The 18,727-nt window shown below is 36.8% G+C and overlaps 1 protein-coding gene across 2 annotated transcripts in view; it reads left to right on the forward strand.

Annotated features, from left to right (window-relative positions):
* The window catches only part of MAPK14 (mitogen-activated protein kinase 14), an 87,100-nt gene extending 78,685 nt beyond the window's left edge, over positions 1 to 8,415 (forward strand). The window contains exons 9-12 of one of the 2 annotated variants that reach the window (XM_051996524.1): positions 4,492 to 4,571; positions 6,142 to 6,220; positions 6,905 to 7,078; positions 8,198 to 8,415. In XM_051996524.1, coding sequence (XP_051852484.1) covers positions 4,492 to 4,571; positions 6,142 to 6,220; positions 6,905 to 7,078; positions 8,198 to 8,265 — 401 coding nt within the window. In that variant the 3' untranslated portion in view covers positions 8,266 to 8,415. Of the gene's footprint in view, positions 1 to 628; positions 709 to 4,491; positions 4,572 to 6,141; positions 6,221 to 6,904; positions 7,079 to 8,197 lie in introns of both variants that reach the window. The other variant, XM_051996523.1, reaches the window with a different exon arrangement.
* The last annotated feature ends 10,312 nt before the right edge of the window (positions 8,416 to 18,727 follow it).

Here is an 18,727-nt window from a genome sequence, read left to right on the forward strand (position 1 = left end):
ATGTGACCAAGTTTTTTTTTTAGTGTACCTAGGAGGAGCATGTAGAGGGGAAGTGCCCTCTACTGGCTGTTAATATTTATTGTCCTTTGTTGTCCTCTTTCCAGAAGATATAATTTAGATTGGGCCTTATGATCTTAGTGGTCTTGATATCATCACTCTACAAACATTTTAGTCCATGTTTTCCGGGCATGTTCACAGATAAAACTGATGTGCCACTAGCAGAGGCCTGCCTCCAATGTTTGTGCAGTGCTCAGTAATTAGTACTCTTAGCTTAGACAACTACTAATGCTTTGGTAAAGGGTGAAGAGCTAGAGACTGCTTGTGCACGTAGATTGAGACTCTCTTGAAGGAGTAATGAGTTTGAGTTCTTACAGATGACCATCATAGCTAAAAGTTAATACAGTTTAATTTCCTTGACAAATAATTTGTAAAGTTATAGCCAGTGTATAATAATGAATGTAATCTGAGTGTGCATGTTGTGGCATTTTGAATCTTTTGTAAAGGAAGTGCATGTTCTAACTGATCATCTTATAGAAGCCTGATAGTGGAATTTTCCATTTTGCTTTTATTTTGGTTTGTGTTTCATTTTGATTTTGTCCCAGCATTTTCCTTTATAGTCCACCATTAGATATTGATCAGTTGAAGCTCATTTTAAGACTCGTTGGAACCCCAGGGGCTGAGCTTTTGAAGAAAATCTCTTCAGAGTCTGTGAGTTGATGCTTTGATTGTCAATGTTTGCCCTCTTGGGAATCCAATCTGAGTCTATGCTTTGCCTTTCATGAATCTTTCAGCTTAGTCTGTACTGTACCCTAGGTGTGTCTATCAGTTACCTATATGCCTTTTGTGGATTTATCAACACTTCTGAGATGTTGCTATAGAAATGTGTCTCTCCCTTACTCTTTCTTTTTCCAGTCTCTGTCTCTAGTCAATTCTTGGATTTTGTGAGTCTCCAATGCTGCACTATCTATTCTCCCTTTGACAGGATTTAAGATTTCAGTTTGTTTCAAGAAATAAATGGAAAATTTCATTATTTACAAATTGTACACAAAAGCTTCAAAATCACATGCCCTTTATGTGAGCCTTCTGAGAACTTTCATATGATCCCATGCTGCAATTCCTCTTTGGCAGATGTTTGTTTTTAAAGCATAGGATATATATTTTCTAAATTGCTTCTTCATTGAAGGAATAGAACATGTGTAGTTAGGATTATCGTAGACTTGCTCTTTAAGTCATACCACACATCCAAAATACATCTCTTTTTTCAAAAAGGAGGATATACTGTATTTTTATGGGATATTTCTCCATCTCTATATTCCAAACCACTTATAGGGAACATCCGAGCTATAAGTAACCTTGGAGATTATACAGCCCCCTTATTTATTTATGGAAGAAGTAATTGAAAACTGACAAAAACTGGGAAAGGAGCAATGGATATTAAACACAAATAGTCTAGCCACTGAATAATGCCTTTTCTGTATCTTAGTGATGAACTGGTGGAGAGAAATAGCTAGGGGACTATGACATTGACTTTTCTTTCCGTTGCTCATCTTGCTTCTAAACATCATCTGATGCCACAGAAAAACAGAGAAGGTGACACAGTTATTGCTCACCTCTCTCTGAACCATAATCAACCTATGGTCATTGTCCCTACAGCTTTGTAGAAAAGGGGAGAGGGAAGCACTAGTGCTGAGCTCCAGGTCTTTACCATCTTTCCTGTGCTTCTCTGGCTAATTATTCAACATTTCTGGCTGCCTTGGTTCCTGCTTCCTAATGGGAAGCCTGCTTGGCAGCTAAAGTAATAAGCAGGTGAGTTGAAATGTTATTTTTGTATCTGACAAAGTAATCTTTGTTCATATCTGGGACCTCCATTTAAATTATTTCAAAACATTAAAATCCCGAATTTCCACAGCATATCTTTGAGGGATATAGAGATTTGTTGTTGACTCTAAGTTGTTTTTCTTAAGGTGTGAGGAAGCAAAAGACTTGTTTGCCCAACTTATACATTGAGTCACTTAGCAGAAGTAGGAGTAGAGATCAGATGTCAAGATTTCAACCATAATGCATATTGGAAAAGCATATTCTGAAAAGTTAACTAACTATAGAGTTGATTCTAAAAGCATTTCCTTTTGTTCCAGAAAATGCAGAAGCTACTTTGGAATGAATTGAGGAAATTATTAGGCTTTAGCAAGAAATAACAAACAAGAGTACTCAGAAACAGATGAGCTCATAGAAATGTTGCAATTAAGTAGCTTAATTGGTTGGAGAATGGTGCTAAGATTAAAATCATAAGTTAGAAACCCTGTATTAGTCACCTTTATTTTGTCCTCTGGCCACAAAATTTGCACCCCTTAAATACAACCCAAATATCTTATAAATCTGTGCTTTAATTAAAAAGAAAAGCTATAAGCTAGTATTCATATAGATACCTGTGAATTCATCAATGTGAGTGGGATGGAGGTTGTAAAGGATCCTCAAAATTTATACATTCTGAGGATGATAAAGATGATTAGCATCATTCTTGCTTATAAAATAGGATGAGACTGTAGATTTTTATTATAGCAGTTTTATTTAAAGTAGTGAATAAATGAGAGGAAAACCTAAAGTATGAAATTATACTGAGTAAAGGAAGAAAGAAAAGTATTTTCAGCTAATATTCTATAGGTAGTGGTATGTTATAAATGGAACAAAGTCATGCATTCTTTAAAGCATGTAGAAAAGACCACCAGCTTTCTAACTCCCCAAAAAGCAAAAAAGATCTCAGCATTATACTAGACATTTAGAGGCATTAGCTGTATTCATAGATTAAGACAGTGAGAGGAGGATTGAGGAAAGTGTAGATGTTATCTGGAAAAGGGGGTAAGTTTCATGACATTTGGCAAAGGACAGGGCTCTTTTGGTAGTGAAACTGTTATCTTAAAATCTATAGGAATCTATGGAGAAGTGAGACCAGAGACACACAGAACTCCCAGATATACTCTCTTATTCCACTCAGTTAAATGTAGAGTCATTATTTCTCTAGATCCCAGATCTAAAGAATCTAGACCTAGACTCTTACATTGTGGTTCGTGACCCTACGTGGGATCTAATAATTGGATGTGGGGGGTCATGAAATTATAACTTATTATCAGTGAATAGTTGATTCTGTATATCCAGGGTAATGTAAAAATTTCTTGGACAAAAGGGGGTCACAGGTGGAAAAAATTTTAAGAAACCTTTGTCTAGATAGGAAGAAATGCCAGTTTGGACAGAAATCCAGTTTGGACAGTAGTGTTAGGATGCAAAGCTTTTGACAATCCAAGATCAGTCAGTGATCAAGAATGGTAGATTCAGGATAAGGGGTAAGTTAAATGAATAATTGTGAAGGAAGTGAACAAAAACATGAATTTAGTTCAACAATTATGTTTTGAGTATCTATCTATTGTATAAAAAATAAGGGAAAGTCTCCTGGAAGTAATTGGTGATTGAACTTCCAGTCTTCAATACTTATCGGAGTAAAAGTTCCTCATATAGTCTGTAAAGACATTCTCAGTCATTGACAGAATAATTGGGGAGGTGCATTGATAGATGCATGGATGAGCTGATATGTTTGACTATTCCTTAACAAGATGTTTTTAACTGCATGGTATTTGAAAGAACATTCTTCACGTAGCATTTTGGTGTTTGAATACTTTTTCACTTGATAGGGGCTTGTAAGAGAGTTGGGAGAGTAGAGGGTGAGGATGAGGTCACTGTGGGTAGGGGAGCCTTTTTGGCACATGCCTTGGTACATCACTGCAGCATGAGGTTTCTATTTTTGCTTTACCATTACTTCTTTCTAATTTCCCCACTTGCACTGACTCTGTGTGTGTGTGTATGTGCGTGCGAGCGCGTGTGTGTGTGTGTGTGTGTGCAGACGTGCACTTGTGTGTTAATGTTTTTGCTGATATCTCCCTGACCTTGCATTGCTTTGGCCTCATTGCTTTACCCACCTATCTGTTTCTTGCATTTGGAGGGAAAATGCCTTGGAGACCCACCAACATTTGTGCCACAAAAATCTGGCTACTTCCTGAATGGTCAGATCCACTCCTGGATTTGGTGGATATTTTATACCATACAAAGCATAGTCAAGTCTTCAAATTAATTTTTATCCACCATCATCCTGGGGGGGTAAGAACATTTGAATCACAATTAGCCAAAAAAAAAAGAAATTTCTATGGCAGGTATCCTGGATCAAGAGAAAATATTTGTGCCCAGGGTCCAAAAATGTTTGGTGTTAAAGAGGAGCAAAAGCTCAAGAAAATAATTTTTTCCTCACTACGTGGGCAGTCATTGGCTAATTGAGCAATGCTTGCTTGATAACACTGTTCCATTCACAGAAGTGGTGTTTTATATATGCATCTTTGAGTCAGGATGGGGAAGGGTGGTCAATTTTTGTCTTTTTTTTTTTTTAACCAAAGTTGAAAATTATTTTTGCACTATGTGTTTAACAAAGCCCTTGACCAGGCATCTAAGATATTAACCAGCTTCAGCAGATCATGCGCCTGACGGGGACACCCCCTGCCTATCTCATTAACAGGATGCCCAGTCATGAGGTGAGACCAAACAGATTATACCAGGGGTGTGTCATTCACGAGGCCACAGACACACTTTTTAACATAACTGAATGCTTGCATGTGCCTTGGAGTGGCTACTAAGATAATTACTCCGTTTGCTTTAGCAGGATATTAGCATTTGAAATTAAAATGTGATCTGAGCCTCTATAATTAAAATAAAACTTTTAAGGTAGCCAGAAAATATAACATTGCTTTTAAACATTTGGGTTTATAAATTTGGTTTTCAAAAATCTGTTTCAAGTATCTTGTTACCAAATAAACTTCATATGGAGACATAGTTACCTAAAGGAGAATAATGTGCTTTTTTTTTTAAACTCTTTCCCCACTCCTCCCTCCCTCTCTCTTCCTACCTCCTTTCCTTTCTCTCTCTCTCTCTCTCTCTCTCTCATATATATACACATAGAATTCATAACACAGCTAATTACAACCCATATTTATACTTGGAAGCTGATACATAGGTATCCCAAAAGTCTTAGGGAATGTATAAAAAGAGCAAGATTTTACGATTAAATGCTTCAGTACAATTTGATATTAATTTTAATTTAATATCAATCTTGACTAGGACAATGCTTCTCAAATCATTATAGCTTTATCTTGGAACTATACTGTTCCTGGCATATGGCACCCTACCTATCTGAGTAATATATAAATAGAAAACTTAACAGCTATGTGGTTATCAGAGTTTCCATGCATACACATGAGATTGTTTCTGTACATATGCATTTTGAGATGGCTGTAGATAGAGACCAAACTTTACCAGTATCTTCAACAGAGAAACTAATTTTCATATCCATAAATCATACTTTATTTAGATTTATATGATTAATTTCAAGGCCAATTGTTTATTTTTAAGATATTTTGTCTAGTTATTCATACATATAAGTGTTTGCTAAGCCAAGTTCATGGATATGAAGTAAATTTTGAAAATCAAACAATTTTGAAATTTAAAATAAACTTTAATGTAATAAACACTAAATATAGCTAATAATTATTACTGCCTTCATTAAGGAGTGTTATATCAAAATGTATTTGAATTTAGCAAAGTAGTAAATTGTATTTATATTTATTTTTTTGTTGCCAGGCTAATATTATACTCTTCTTTTTTTTTTTTTTTCTTTTTCTTTTAGTCAGACTGAGCTCCCAATGAGAATACCACCATAAACTAATTATTAATGAGAACTGAACTATTAATCTAGGAATTCCAATTCATTTAAATTTTAGCTGTTCTAAGCAACCTTTACTTCTTACAGCTCTTTGGTTTACCATGTAGACATAAACACCTATTCCTAACTAGTCAAATGAAAATAGACCATATTGATTAGCATTTCTTTCTAGTTGGTATCTAAAACTATGAAACAAAAGCAATATACTCAGCGATATTCCTGACTGAAGGAATTGGTATATAGTTACCAATATTGAAGAACCCTAAGAAAATATGCCATATAAATAGCACAACTTGTAAAAGGTTTTTTTCTTACAGTATTAGTATCTGAGAAGCTTTTATAATAAATAATGAATAAATTAATTTTCAAAATCCTTATTTTTACAGGCAAGAAATTATATTCAGTCTTTGACCCAGATGCCGAAGATGAACTTTGCAAATGTATTTATTGGTGCCAATCCATTGGGTTAAGTATCAATAATTGAATTTTGAAAGCAAGTATTATTTTTCCCTCCAAACATCTAGTCGTGCTCCTCAACCAAACTTTTTCATTTGATGATATGCTTGTGTATTTATAAACCTATATCATTTGTAAAACTTTGCGGAGCTTATTGTTAAATGGAAGGGGGAAAAAGGAAGAGAGAGAAGAAGGCATTTGTTCTTGATCATTAAATGCAACTGAAATAAGCGTGAGAGTAAGTTGAGCAGACACAAAATTGCTCTTTGAGGGCATCTTTGTCTTTGTATCCTTAGAGCTTAGCATAGTGCCTAGCATTTAGAAGATATTAATAAATGTTTTACTATTATATATTTGATTGATTGAAAATAAAGTATTATGCTCTGTGAGGTATGAGGGGATTGAAGAAGGCTTCCTAAAAGAGATAGCATTTGAGTTACAGGACAGGAATGGACAGGAATGAACTTTACAGCCTCTGAAGTATAGTCTGAGGAAGGGCAGGGAGCCATTAAGAAAGATGGTGCTTGTTCAGAGAGTAGAGAGTTAAGCAGTTTGACTGACAAGTACCTAGAGTATTTGGACATTTTTATATGCATAAGAAAGAACTGGGGGTTTTACTTTAGGCACAATGTTAGTTTTTCCATATTAAACTTTTTCTCTCTCTTTTCTTAATCTAACTTTTATTGTTGACAGCTGTCGATCTGCTGGAGAAGATGCTTGTATTGGACTCGGATAAGAGAATTACAGCAGCTCAAGCCCTTGCCCATGGCTACTTTGCTCAGTACCATGATCCTGATGATGAACCAGTTGCAGACCCCTATGACCAGTCCTTTGAAAGCAGGGATCTCCTGATAGATGAATGGAAAAGTGAGTTTTGTAGTAGGATATTTAAGCTTTTGAGTTTTCCTCTGAGGGTATTTACCATGAATAAACACATCTTTACTGGGGAATCTGTAACTGGAGCAGAAGGAGAAAGAACTACTAGAAGGTAATAGCCATAAAACACAGAATGTCAGAACTGGAAGGAAGCAACCTGAAAGAGCTAATCTAATTCTGATCTTTTACAGGTCAGTAGATAAGGCCTTTGCAGGTTAATCATTGGGAATAGTTTGTAAAACAATTTAGAATCATAAAATTTTTAAATTGAAAGGTGCCTTTGAGAACACTGAGTTCAAAACTTTTGTTTTACACACTTACAATCTCTACTTCAGAATAAGGGTTTTCCTTTTACAAAATAAGATCTTTCTGATCTAGTCAATGATCTCTGTAGTCCTTTGAAGTACTTCTTTTGAGTTTTCTATGTTGTTTTAAATTTATTATCTACTTTTATCCTCTCAAAAACAACCTGATGAGATAGGGCAAGTGGACTCATAACCATTTTACAGAAAAAAACAGACACAGAGAAGTTATGTCCTACTCAAAACTACATAACTATTTAGTACTAATAACAGTTCCAGGGCTAGAATTTAACATCTGACTACAAAATCCAATTTTTTTCTTCACTGGACCTAAATTGAACTTAAAAAGTGAATAATCAATATTTTGCTGATAAACACCTAAAATAGCCCTGCATTAAAGTTGACTGGAGCTGGGTCTGCTTTCATGAGATTCTATTTGTGCTTATAATAATTTGGGCTAAAATCATTGTGATATTTCCAACCAGAGAGAAATAGTGGGTACCTTAAGAGAAAGGGCAGTGTGGCACCTGAAAGGGGATACTGGATTTCTAATCAGACAAAGCAAATTCTAAACATTTATAGGTTTAATGGTTACCATATAGTGAGATTGATTATTTGTGTTGAGATTGGACTATATGACCTCTAAGGACTCATTCTATGACCCTCTGGCAGTGGGCAGTATCTTTAATTACATAACCTTAGCTTGTCATAGAATGAGTATGATGGTGTTCACGTATCTCACTAGCTTGTGAAGAAGAGACTTTGTAAAAACTCACGTTACTGCCACCATTATTTTCCTTCCTTCTAGGCCTGACCTATGATGAAGTTATTAGCTTTGTGCCACCGCCACTCGACCAAGAAGAGATGGAGTCCTGAAAACCTGGCCTCTGTTCTATTGATCGCATGTCACTGTGAGCGAAAGGCCTTTTCATGGGAACTCTCCAAAATCATTCAAGTGCCTCTTGTTGCAAAGATTCTCCATGGTGGAAGGGTGTGTGTGTGAATATGTGTGTGTGTGTGTGTGTGTGTGTGTGTGTGTGTGTGTGTGTGTGTGACTGCCTGTATACGTGTGTGGTAAGCTGAGAGTGAGAGAAGAATGAGGGAGCTATTTATATGATGACTTTCTGTAAACATGCTCACCGAAGCTCTTTGATAGCCTCAACTTTAGTTCCTCTGGGGAAGAGTCCATCCATCCATCTTGGTTGCTGTGTTGCTGGGATGTGGTAGATGTGAAGCCAAAAACCCCACAAACATCCCAGATCCTGGACTGACCTGTTACCACCATTATCGGGGCTCTTCTGTGAAACCACTGGAAAAATGGTGGTGGTGATTTCTTGCTCGCCCATAGCATCCCTCTTCTGGCCCCATAAAGACAAAGGGATAGAGTTGTTTGCTTGGCGCAAGCCTTTTGCCTGAAAACCTGAAGCCTTTGTCAGAGTGTGTACAGCTGGAAGGACCAACTCGTGTTTGTGGACTAAAATGCGGTATGATAGCCTAGTGTGGTCCTCACACGGTGCCAGGTTTGTGTGAAATTGTAAATATGTTTGTGCCTTATATATAAAGAGAGAAAAAACCATCCGGGGAGTCGAGGGAACCTACAGACTGGTGTTTCTGAGCCACTCACAGGGAGAGAGTTTCAGGGTGGCCATGTGTATATGAATCCATTTTAATAGATGAGCCTTCAGAGGCAGCTTCATGTCTGCATGCATGCGTGCGTGTGTGTGTGTGTGCGTGTGTGCGTGCAAGCGAGCAAACGTGTCTCTCTTCCTATATTCAGTATTGCCATTTCTCTCTGCTCCTTCTCACCTTTGGCCCGGGGCCTCCCAGATATTGGCCCCAGGAGACGAACGCAGGTTCTAGTCTGTGTGCATCCTGTGTGGTCTTTATTCCTAAGCCAGGTGCTGGGGGTTGTGCATGTCTTACTTTGTGTGCATGCGGAGCTGCTTGTCAAGTCCCTGGGACAGCGGGGAGAGGCCCCCATGCAGAGCAGACTGGGCAGTGAAGATTTGGACAGTCTAATTCAGCCCCTTTTCATCTTAGCTGATGCAGCAAGAAGAGTCTTGCCAGCCTCCCAGCACTATTCAATATGAGTATACTGGATATTATCCTAGGTGCTTTTGATGTGAAAACAATGAAGAAATGGGACTGCTCGGGGTATCTTTTTTTTCTTTGTCATCATGGTTTTCAAAGAAACCTTTTTCTGGGCTCTGATGGTCAAAGTCAGGACTTTTCCCAGGATCATCTCAGACTTTGGAAAATTGGGCGTTCTATTCACACTCCCACTAACTCATAGAAATACTGAAGATCAAAACAGAGAATAAAAGTGCATGCGGCTAGAAACCCCTTTTTTTTGTCTCTAAATTCAGAGAAATTTATTGAGGTGTCTTTCTATCCCTTGAGAAGGATCTATCGGCAACTTGACATTCTTTCCTGGAGGAATAAGGGAAAGAAGAAACAAATTTCATTTCAGTATTGTCTATGTTGCAAGGATCCTTTGGGAAGGTGATTACTGTTTTTAGTGGGGAAGAAGGGCAAATTATTTCAATATGTTGTATATTCAGCTTTCTCCATCTGAAATTTCCTCCTTACTGGTATGAGGAAGAATTGTTTTCAGAGTTTTGGAGATTTTATGCATCTTGTGTTAATTATGGGCCCACACATTCAAGGCTTTTCTTCTGCATGCAGAGAATGGGAGTCAGCTGAGTTGGAAGAGGTTGTTTAAGTTCATCTGTCTCAGTAGAGTGGAATGCAGCCCAGAAGCTTGTGAGAGAATCAGTCACCTCTGAGTGACTGAGAGCTGGAAAAAGACAGCTTCTCAAGGCTTCCCACATGCTTCCTAGAGGAAGTTAACTAAAGATGCCCTCCCTACTCTCTTGGATATGCAGGTCAGCTCCTCACAGAGAAATGTAAATATCTCCTCTGTACCCACAGCAAGATGAATTTTATTAGCCATATTTGGTGCAAATGTTAGTGTAATTTCCTACAGAGTACTGCTCAGATTTTTTTTTTAAATTAAGGTTTCTGCATGTGTGCCCACATGTGGTGAGAGACTGACTGCATGACCCAGAAGCCTGGACTTTAACTGGACCTTGCTGGAGAGTTCCTTGGTTTCTGAGCATCATTGCTCCCATATCCCAAGCCCTCAAAAGAACATAGCCTGGGGTAACGGAACAAGGGAGAGACTACTCTTTTATTTGTATCCATGAACTTTTGCTGTAATCAGTTCCACCATATAGGATATCACACAATACCACTGGTTAAAATAAAGCCTATTTTTCAAGTTTAGTGAATTTCTCTCATTTATTAGCACACACTACTTAATCAATTCAGTTATACAAACTGGCAGCAAAAGCACCTGCTTTATGGAAAGTAAACAAAAGACCAAAATGGAACAACCATTTCCATAAATGATACAACTTATGTTCTGCAGCCTGAATATAGATTAGTAAACACAAATAATTTCAGGAGGGAGAGGGCACTGACAACTGAAAGCTCAATAAAGCCTTCATTTAGAAGGTAATGCCTCAGCTGGGCCCTGAAAGAAGCCAGGCACAGTAATGTTTCTCATTTAATGCACCATTTGGCATGCCCTAGGACTTTACATGAAGACTCAATTTTGGGCCTATCAAAGTTTCCTGGGATGTCATGCCATTAATCCCTAAAGTCACAAGAAAAGCTACAGCTCTTGGGCTCAGAAATTCCAGTGTGGGTAGATAAAATCACAGAGATAAACTATAAGATGGCATTCTTCCACAGAACAATCCTGGTTTTGTTTCTGAATTATCTGGACAAAGGTATTGAAATTTATTAACTTTTTTAAGTCTCATGTTTACAAAGCACATAGTTGCTACAAAATTCCTTATATTATCTACTCTCATTCTCACAATAACCCTGTGAACTACAAAATAGGGCTTCTTAAATTTTTTTTACTCGTGATCCTTTTTTTGCCCAGGAAATTTTTACATGACCCCACGTATATAGGTATATAAAATAGATATACAAATCAAACATTTATTGGTAATAAATCATTAATTTTACAGCCCTCCACATTCAGTTATATGATCTCATAATGGCATGGCATCCCAAGGAAACTTCCCTGACTCCCAAGAAACTAAAAGGTGAAAATATTATGCTTTGATCTATATTCAGTCTCCCTAGTTATCTTTCTGGAGTTGATTGGCATTTTCCATCCCAATTCTTGGAATTTCCTTGAATCAACCATATTGTTGAGAAAAGCCAATTCTATCACAGTTGATCATCACGTAATCTTGTTGCTGTGTACAATGTTATTTTGGTTCTCACTTCATTTACCATCAGTTCATTAAATCTCTCTAGGCCTTTCTGAAATCATCTTGCTGATCATTTGTTATAGAGCAATAATATTCCATTACATTCATATACTATAATTTATTCAGCCTTTCCCCAACTGATGGGCATCCACTCAGTTTCTAAATTCTTGCCATTACAAAAAGAGCTGCCACAAACATTTTTGCACATGTGGGTCATTTTCCTTCTTTTATGATCTCTGCGATACAGGCCTAGAATAAATATTGTTGGATCAAAGGGCACATATGCTTAGTTCGATAGCCCTTTAGGCATAATTCCAAATTGCTTTCCAGAATGATTGGATCATTTCACAAATCCCAGCAATATATTAATCTCATAATTTTTTCCTGTCATCTTAGTCAAGCTGAGAGATGTGACATGGTACCTCAAGAGTTGTATGAGCTTTTTAAAATTTTTTTTTCAATTGACAAAAATCCACTTTCCCTACCACCAAATGAGATATTTGTAAAGTCCTTAGCACAGTGCTTTGCATATAGTAGGTGTTAAATCCATTTCTTCCAATCACTTCCCTACCTACTGAAAAAGAAAACAGTAAAACCCTAGTATGATAAAGCAAAATAAGTTTATGTTTTAAAAAAAAAAAGTCTCTAGGGTAGCTAGTTGGTGTAGTAGATAGAACACCAGTCCTGAAGTCAGGAGAACCTGAGTTCAAATCCAGCCTCAAGACATTTAACAAGTCCTAGCTATGTAACCCTGAGCAAGTCATTTAGCCCCAATTGCCTCAGCAAAAAAAAAGTCTCAAATCAGGACTGGGTCCATCATCTCTGGAGAAAAGTGGCATGTATAATGAAGCCTTCTGGAATCACAATTGGTTATTGCATTGATAAGAGTTTCTATTTTTCTTTACAACGTTTATTTTATCAGCTATTTATTGGTTCTCACTTCACTCTTCATTACTGTGTAAAAGCCTACATTTCTCTAAAATCCTCCCTTTTATCACTTAGCCAAGTGAGACAGTGGATAAGAGAGCTAGACTTTGAATTGGGAAGACCAAAGTTCAAATCCAGCTTTGAGATAGTAGCAGTGTGATCTGTCACTCCCTTATTTCCTCATTTGTAAAATGAGGATAATACTAACACTTTCCTCCCAGACCGTAACTTGTTGAGCCATTCTCCAATTGATGGCTACCCACCCCCCCAGTTTCTAGTTCTTTGTCACCATAAAAAAAGCTATAATGAATATTTTTGTGCATAGAGATTATTTTCTTGTTTCTTTGATCTATGAGCTTTTTTTGCAACAACCCTAAGAAACAGTGGAAGTGTAGAAAATTTGAAACCAGAAGACCTGAGTTTGATCTATTTCTGTGTAACCTTGGAAGAGTTAACTCTACAGTTTGGTTAGTAAACAACTTAAACTGTAACAAGCCTGACATGGTGACCTTGCCTGTTATCCCAACTCCTGAAGAGATTGAGATTGGCCAATCTTGTAAAACTTGGGTATTTTCAAAGTGGAATGGGATATACCGATTAAAGGTCCCCACTAAATTTGGCTTCAAAAGGATTAGTCCCAGGGAGTGGAGAAATACCAGATAACTGACCAACCCATGTCAGAAAAGGAGTAGGTCAATGCCATGCTGATCGTAATGGATTCAGACACATATATTAGCCCCAGCATGAGAGAGGAGACGGTGAGATGGGGAAGTCCAAGCTTCTAAAGCTATTTTAGGCACTGTGCCAAGCTCTGAGGATACAAAGAAAAACAAAAACTTCACTTTCTCTCATTCTAGTGTGAAAATATGTAAATAATTAACCCTGAATTTATAGGTGTATATATAACTATATATTTATTTAGTTATGTATTTCCTCCCATTTATTCTATATTGTATGTATAATTGACAGAGATGTAACGTGTAAATATATACACGATATAGAGTTTATATACACAAAAGTAGAAGAGAGGGAAGGTGAAATACCTGCTATGTCACACATCATGTATATGTACGTATATATACACATACAACACGCACATGAGAGAGAATAATTGAAATCTTAAAATAAATGCAACAGGTAGCAAAGAAAGCCAAGAAAGGCCTCCAGCAGAAGGTGAGATTTGAGTAGTCTTCAGAAAAATCTAGAGATGTAAGTGAGAAATAACAGGCAGGGCAGAGGAATAAGCCAGTGCAAAGGGCCTGAAGGAGTTAAAATATGTTTAAAGAAAAGAAGGGATGGGCAGCTAAGTAGCATGGTATAGAACTTCACCACCCTGAAGTCAGGAGGACCGGAGTTCAAATTTGGCCTCTGACACTTAACACTTCTTAGCTGTGTGACCCTAGGCAATCACTAAACCCCAGTTGTTTCAGCAAAAAACAAAACAAAACAAAAAAACCAGCAGAGAGACCAGTGTCATTAGAGTGTATTTATTGTATATTATTGTAAGGTGTCAAAAAACTGGAAAAGGTAGGAACCAGCCGGGTTGTAAAGAGCCTTAAAAGCCCAACAGGCTTTTATGTTTGATCATAAAAGTGATGGGGGTCTTCTGGAATTTACTGACTAGAGAGTGAGGGGAGATGACATGTTCAGGCTGGGGGGAGAGAATCTTGGAGTAGACAGACTTGTGATAGGAAGACTAGTTGATTATCACAACACTCCAAGCAGGAGGTGTCAGGACTATTCAGTGACTGTCAGAAGAAAGAAGGGGCAAATATAGGTAAAAATAGCTGATTGGATATGTGGGCTAAGAAAGTGAGGAGCTGAGAATGATACCAAGGTTAAGGCATTTCCCCTATTTAGCAGAAATGACCTGAAAGAAGATAGAGCAAAGGAAACAAATTAGAAATGTTCAGACAGGTAGGAAGAGAATCAGGAGAGAGCCACTGTCAGGAATACTTGGAAGAGGGTAATCACTTGTGCTGTAGAGAGGTTAGGAACTTTAAGGATGGAGAAAAGTTCATTAGATTTGGCAATTACAAAAACAGTAACTTTGAAGAGAGCAGCTTCAGTTGAAGGGTGAGGTTGGAAGCCAGATTGTAGAAACAAGAGAGTGAGAGGAAAGGAAGAGGTCTACTATTGTGGACAGCCTTATCCAGCTTAGCCACAAAATGGGGGAAAGAGAGAAAGACAAGTTGACAGTGGAAATGAACAGATCAAATGGATTTTTGAGGAAGAAGGAGATGTTGGTATTAGGCAGCAGGAAAGTATCCTGCAGTCAAAGAACAATTGGGGATGAGTGAGAGTAGGGATGATGGTGAGGGTAATCTTCTGGAGAAGATGGAATGGGATCATTTAGTAGAGGGGTCTGCCTTGATAAAAAGAAAATCCCTCTCTGGGTAAGGACTGAAGAAAGATTTATGGGGGCAAATGAGTTGAAAATGGGTGAGGAGATCTCAGCAACTGGCCTCAATTTTCCCCTTAAACATATGACAAGACTCAACTATAGTGAAGGGTAGGGGAACTGTGGGAAGTAAGAGCAAGGAAGGAAAAGGTTCAGAAGAGCTGCTCTGGAGAGTTGGAGAGGGAATCAATTAGGAGTTGCAAAAAGATTGCCTTGTGGCCAGGAGAGCCCAATTGAGATTATGTAACACAAAGCAAGTTTCTACTCTGCTGAGCAGCACATGAATGAGAGTGAAAGATTTCTTTGTTAATGAGAGTTGAATTATGTCCTTTTAAGATTTTTTCCAGCTCCAAGCCTATTATCATATGATCAAGGATGATCCTATGAATTGCAGTACAAATAAATTATTCTCATTTTTACAGATGAGGAAATAGACTCCCCAAAATGAATGGCTTATTCACTCTCATTCATTAGTAGATGTTCCAACTGGAATTCCAACCTAGGTCATCTTCAAATCCAGAATAACCCCCTTCTCAACCTCAAGATTGTTGCAAGATTGTGCAAGCTAAGCTGTACTTCTTCCAGCTATCATGGCTTCCCATCTACTCCAGTCCCATCCTCTCTTAATTGCCAAATCAAATGGTTTTATTTTTTTCCTATCCTTTTCTTTTTGATCTCTCTGCAACCTTTGACACTGTTGATCACCCTCTTCTCTTTGTTATTCTTCTACGATTTCCTTTCTTCTAGTTCTCTTCTTACCTTTCTGACTTTTAGACTTTTACTGACTCTTCATCCAGAAAATGGCTAAGAGTAGCCTAATAACCTAATACTAGCAGGCTAATACTCTTACACCTTACAAAGCTGTCATGAAAATCATATGAGATGATATATATAAGGAGTTTTGCAACCTCAAAGGGCTACCTACCTACTAGTAGCTGTGGTAGGGGGATGGCCTTTGCCATGGCCAAATCAAGCATTATTTTTATTGCTCTTTGTATAGAAATTATCCTAAATTAGTTTTTCTCTACCCGAAGCACACCACCATCCTGGATCCCCTGATTTTCAATCTTTTCTGGGACAGTTAATAATACTGCTCTCATCTTCTTGTGCTATCAAGCCTCTTTCATCTCCATCTGGCCCCTGAGTTTCCCATGCTCTCCATTAGCTTATGTGGCCTTCTGTCCCTCTAAAATAACTTAATACATTTCATATCTGTTTTGTCTATCCATCATTCTCTTATAATGGTTCCTAGCTTTTCTTTCCTGACCTAAATTGGCTACTGAAAAGTCTTTGCCATCTTAAAACTTATAAAAACAACCCCATAGTGTCCAGGCTACAAATGACATTTGAGATTGTCTAATTAAAGAAATCTCAACCTGATATAGGAGAAATTTGTAGGGGGTATGGGAAATATTTGGTAAATAACTATTATCCTATTGAAATTAATCTATTTTATACTTAAATAGTCCCATTAAAAAAAAAAAAAAAGAAATTAAGCCATTAATGAATTCCCCAGAAACTATCTCTAGGGCAAATAAATTTACCATTGAATTCTACCAAATATTTGAAGATCAATTAATTGCAATACTATATAAACTATTTGGGAGTCCAATCAAATTTCTTTTATTACATAGATATGGTACTCGTACCTAAACCAGGAAAAGCCAAAACAGAGAAAGAAAATTGTAGACCAATTCCCCTAATGAATGTTGATGCAAAAATTTAAATAAAATATTAGTGAAGAGATTACAGCAATTTATCACCAGGATAATACATTATGCCCAAGTAAAAGGCAGGGATGGTTCAATATAAGAAAAACTATCAGTATAATAATCATATCAATAACAAAACTAAAGAAATCTTATAATTATTTCAATAGATACAGAAAAATCATTTGACAAAATACAACACCCATTCCTAATAAAAATAGTAGAGCACATGGGAATAAATGGAATTTTGCATAAATGGATAAGTAATATCTATCTAAAACCATCAGCCAGCATTATATGTAAAGGGGGTAAACTGGAAGCATTCCTAGCAAGATCAGGGATGAAACAAGGATGCCCATTATCACCACTATTATTCAATATTGTACTAGAAATGTTAGCTTTAGCAATAAGAGGGAAAAAAAAGACATTGAAGAAATTAAACTATCACTTTGCAGATGATATGATAGCATATTTAGAGAATTCTAGAGAATCAACTAAGAAACTAGTAGAAATAAATTAATTTATTTTATGTGCCTTATGTATATGGTAAAGTGTATAATTTATTTCCATTCATATTGAATAAAGGCTACAGAATGTGTAAAAACCAAAAGTGTACCAAAGGAATTAAATATTTATTAAGTACTAAGTACTTTATAAATATTATCCCATTAGATCCTTACAACAGCTCTGGAAGATAGGGGTTATCATTATTCCCATTTTACAAATGAGAAAACAGGCAGGCAATAGTTAAATAGTTTGCAAAAGGCCACACAGAGAACATGTGAGGCCACATTTAATTAGATTTTCCTGTCTCCAGCTATCTAATCATTGTTCTACTAAACATCAGAAAGTTCATAAGCCTTGAAGCCTTTCAAAATTTTTATTCCTTGCTATGTTGTAAAATTCATGTGTAAATTATTCTATTTGATTCTACTCACTTCACTCTAGATCAGTTCACACATGTCTTTCCAGGTTTCTCTGAATTTTGACTTATTGAACTAAGAGTTTACTACCAGAATTGAAGACATTTACTCTTCCACATCTCTGGTGATCTAGATTCAGGGGAAAGAAAGATAAAACAGAAGAGGTAGCTGGAACTTGTGTGTCCAGGCTTTGGGCAAACATGTATAAGCATACCAAGTTTTATTGTACTTTGTGGATATTGCATTTTTTATAAATTGAAGGTTTGTGGCAGCCCTGCAAGAAGCAAGTCAATACAATTTTTCCAACAGCACACAATTTTATATGCCACATTTTGACAATTCTCACATTTTTAACTTTTTCATTATTATTATATGATACAGTGATCTGTGATCAGTGATCTTTGATAATACTAATTCTAATTGTTTTGGACATCACAAACCACATGACCCTATAAGACATCAAACCTAATCAATAAATGTGTATGTTTTGACTGCTCCATTGATATGCCTTTCTTCATCTTTCTCCCTCTTTTCTGGCTTCCCTATACCCTGAGACACAACAATATTGAAATTAGGCCAATTAATAAACTTTTAAACATTCACGTGAAAAGAAAAGTCAATGGATATGGCAAATCCTTGTCTCATTTTATGAAAATGCCCTACCTGTGTCCACCTTGGGCAACTACTACCCTACTTATTCAGCCCTCATCAACTAGACTCTACACCAGCAAAAAGATTATGACTCAGTGAAGGCTCAGATAATTATTAGAAAATTTTTCTTTTACAATTAAGTATTTTTAAACTAAGGTATACACATTTTGGGGCATAATAGTATTATTTCACCCTTAATAGAATATTATATAGTATAAACATAACTTTTATATGCACTGGGAAACCAAAAAATTTATGTGCCTTGCTTTATTGCAATATTCACTTTATTGCAGTGGCCTGGAATGGAACCTGGCAATATCTCCAGCAATATCCGCATTATTGCTGCTAAGAAGTGGTGGAAAAAATAGGAAGAGCTTGTGCTGGGACCATCCTAAGAAAAGGTCTCTTGAAAGAGAATGGAGACAAATCTTTTCTATA

The sequence above is a fragment of the Antechinus flavipes genome, chromosome 4, assembly GCF_016432865.1.
Source record: "Antechinus flavipes isolate AdamAnt ecotype Samford, QLD, Australia chromosome 4, AdamAnt_v2, whole genome shotgun sequence".
Classification (NCBI taxonomy): domain Eukaryota; kingdom Metazoa; phylum Chordata; class Mammalia; order Dasyuromorphia; family Dasyuridae; genus Antechinus; species Antechinus flavipes.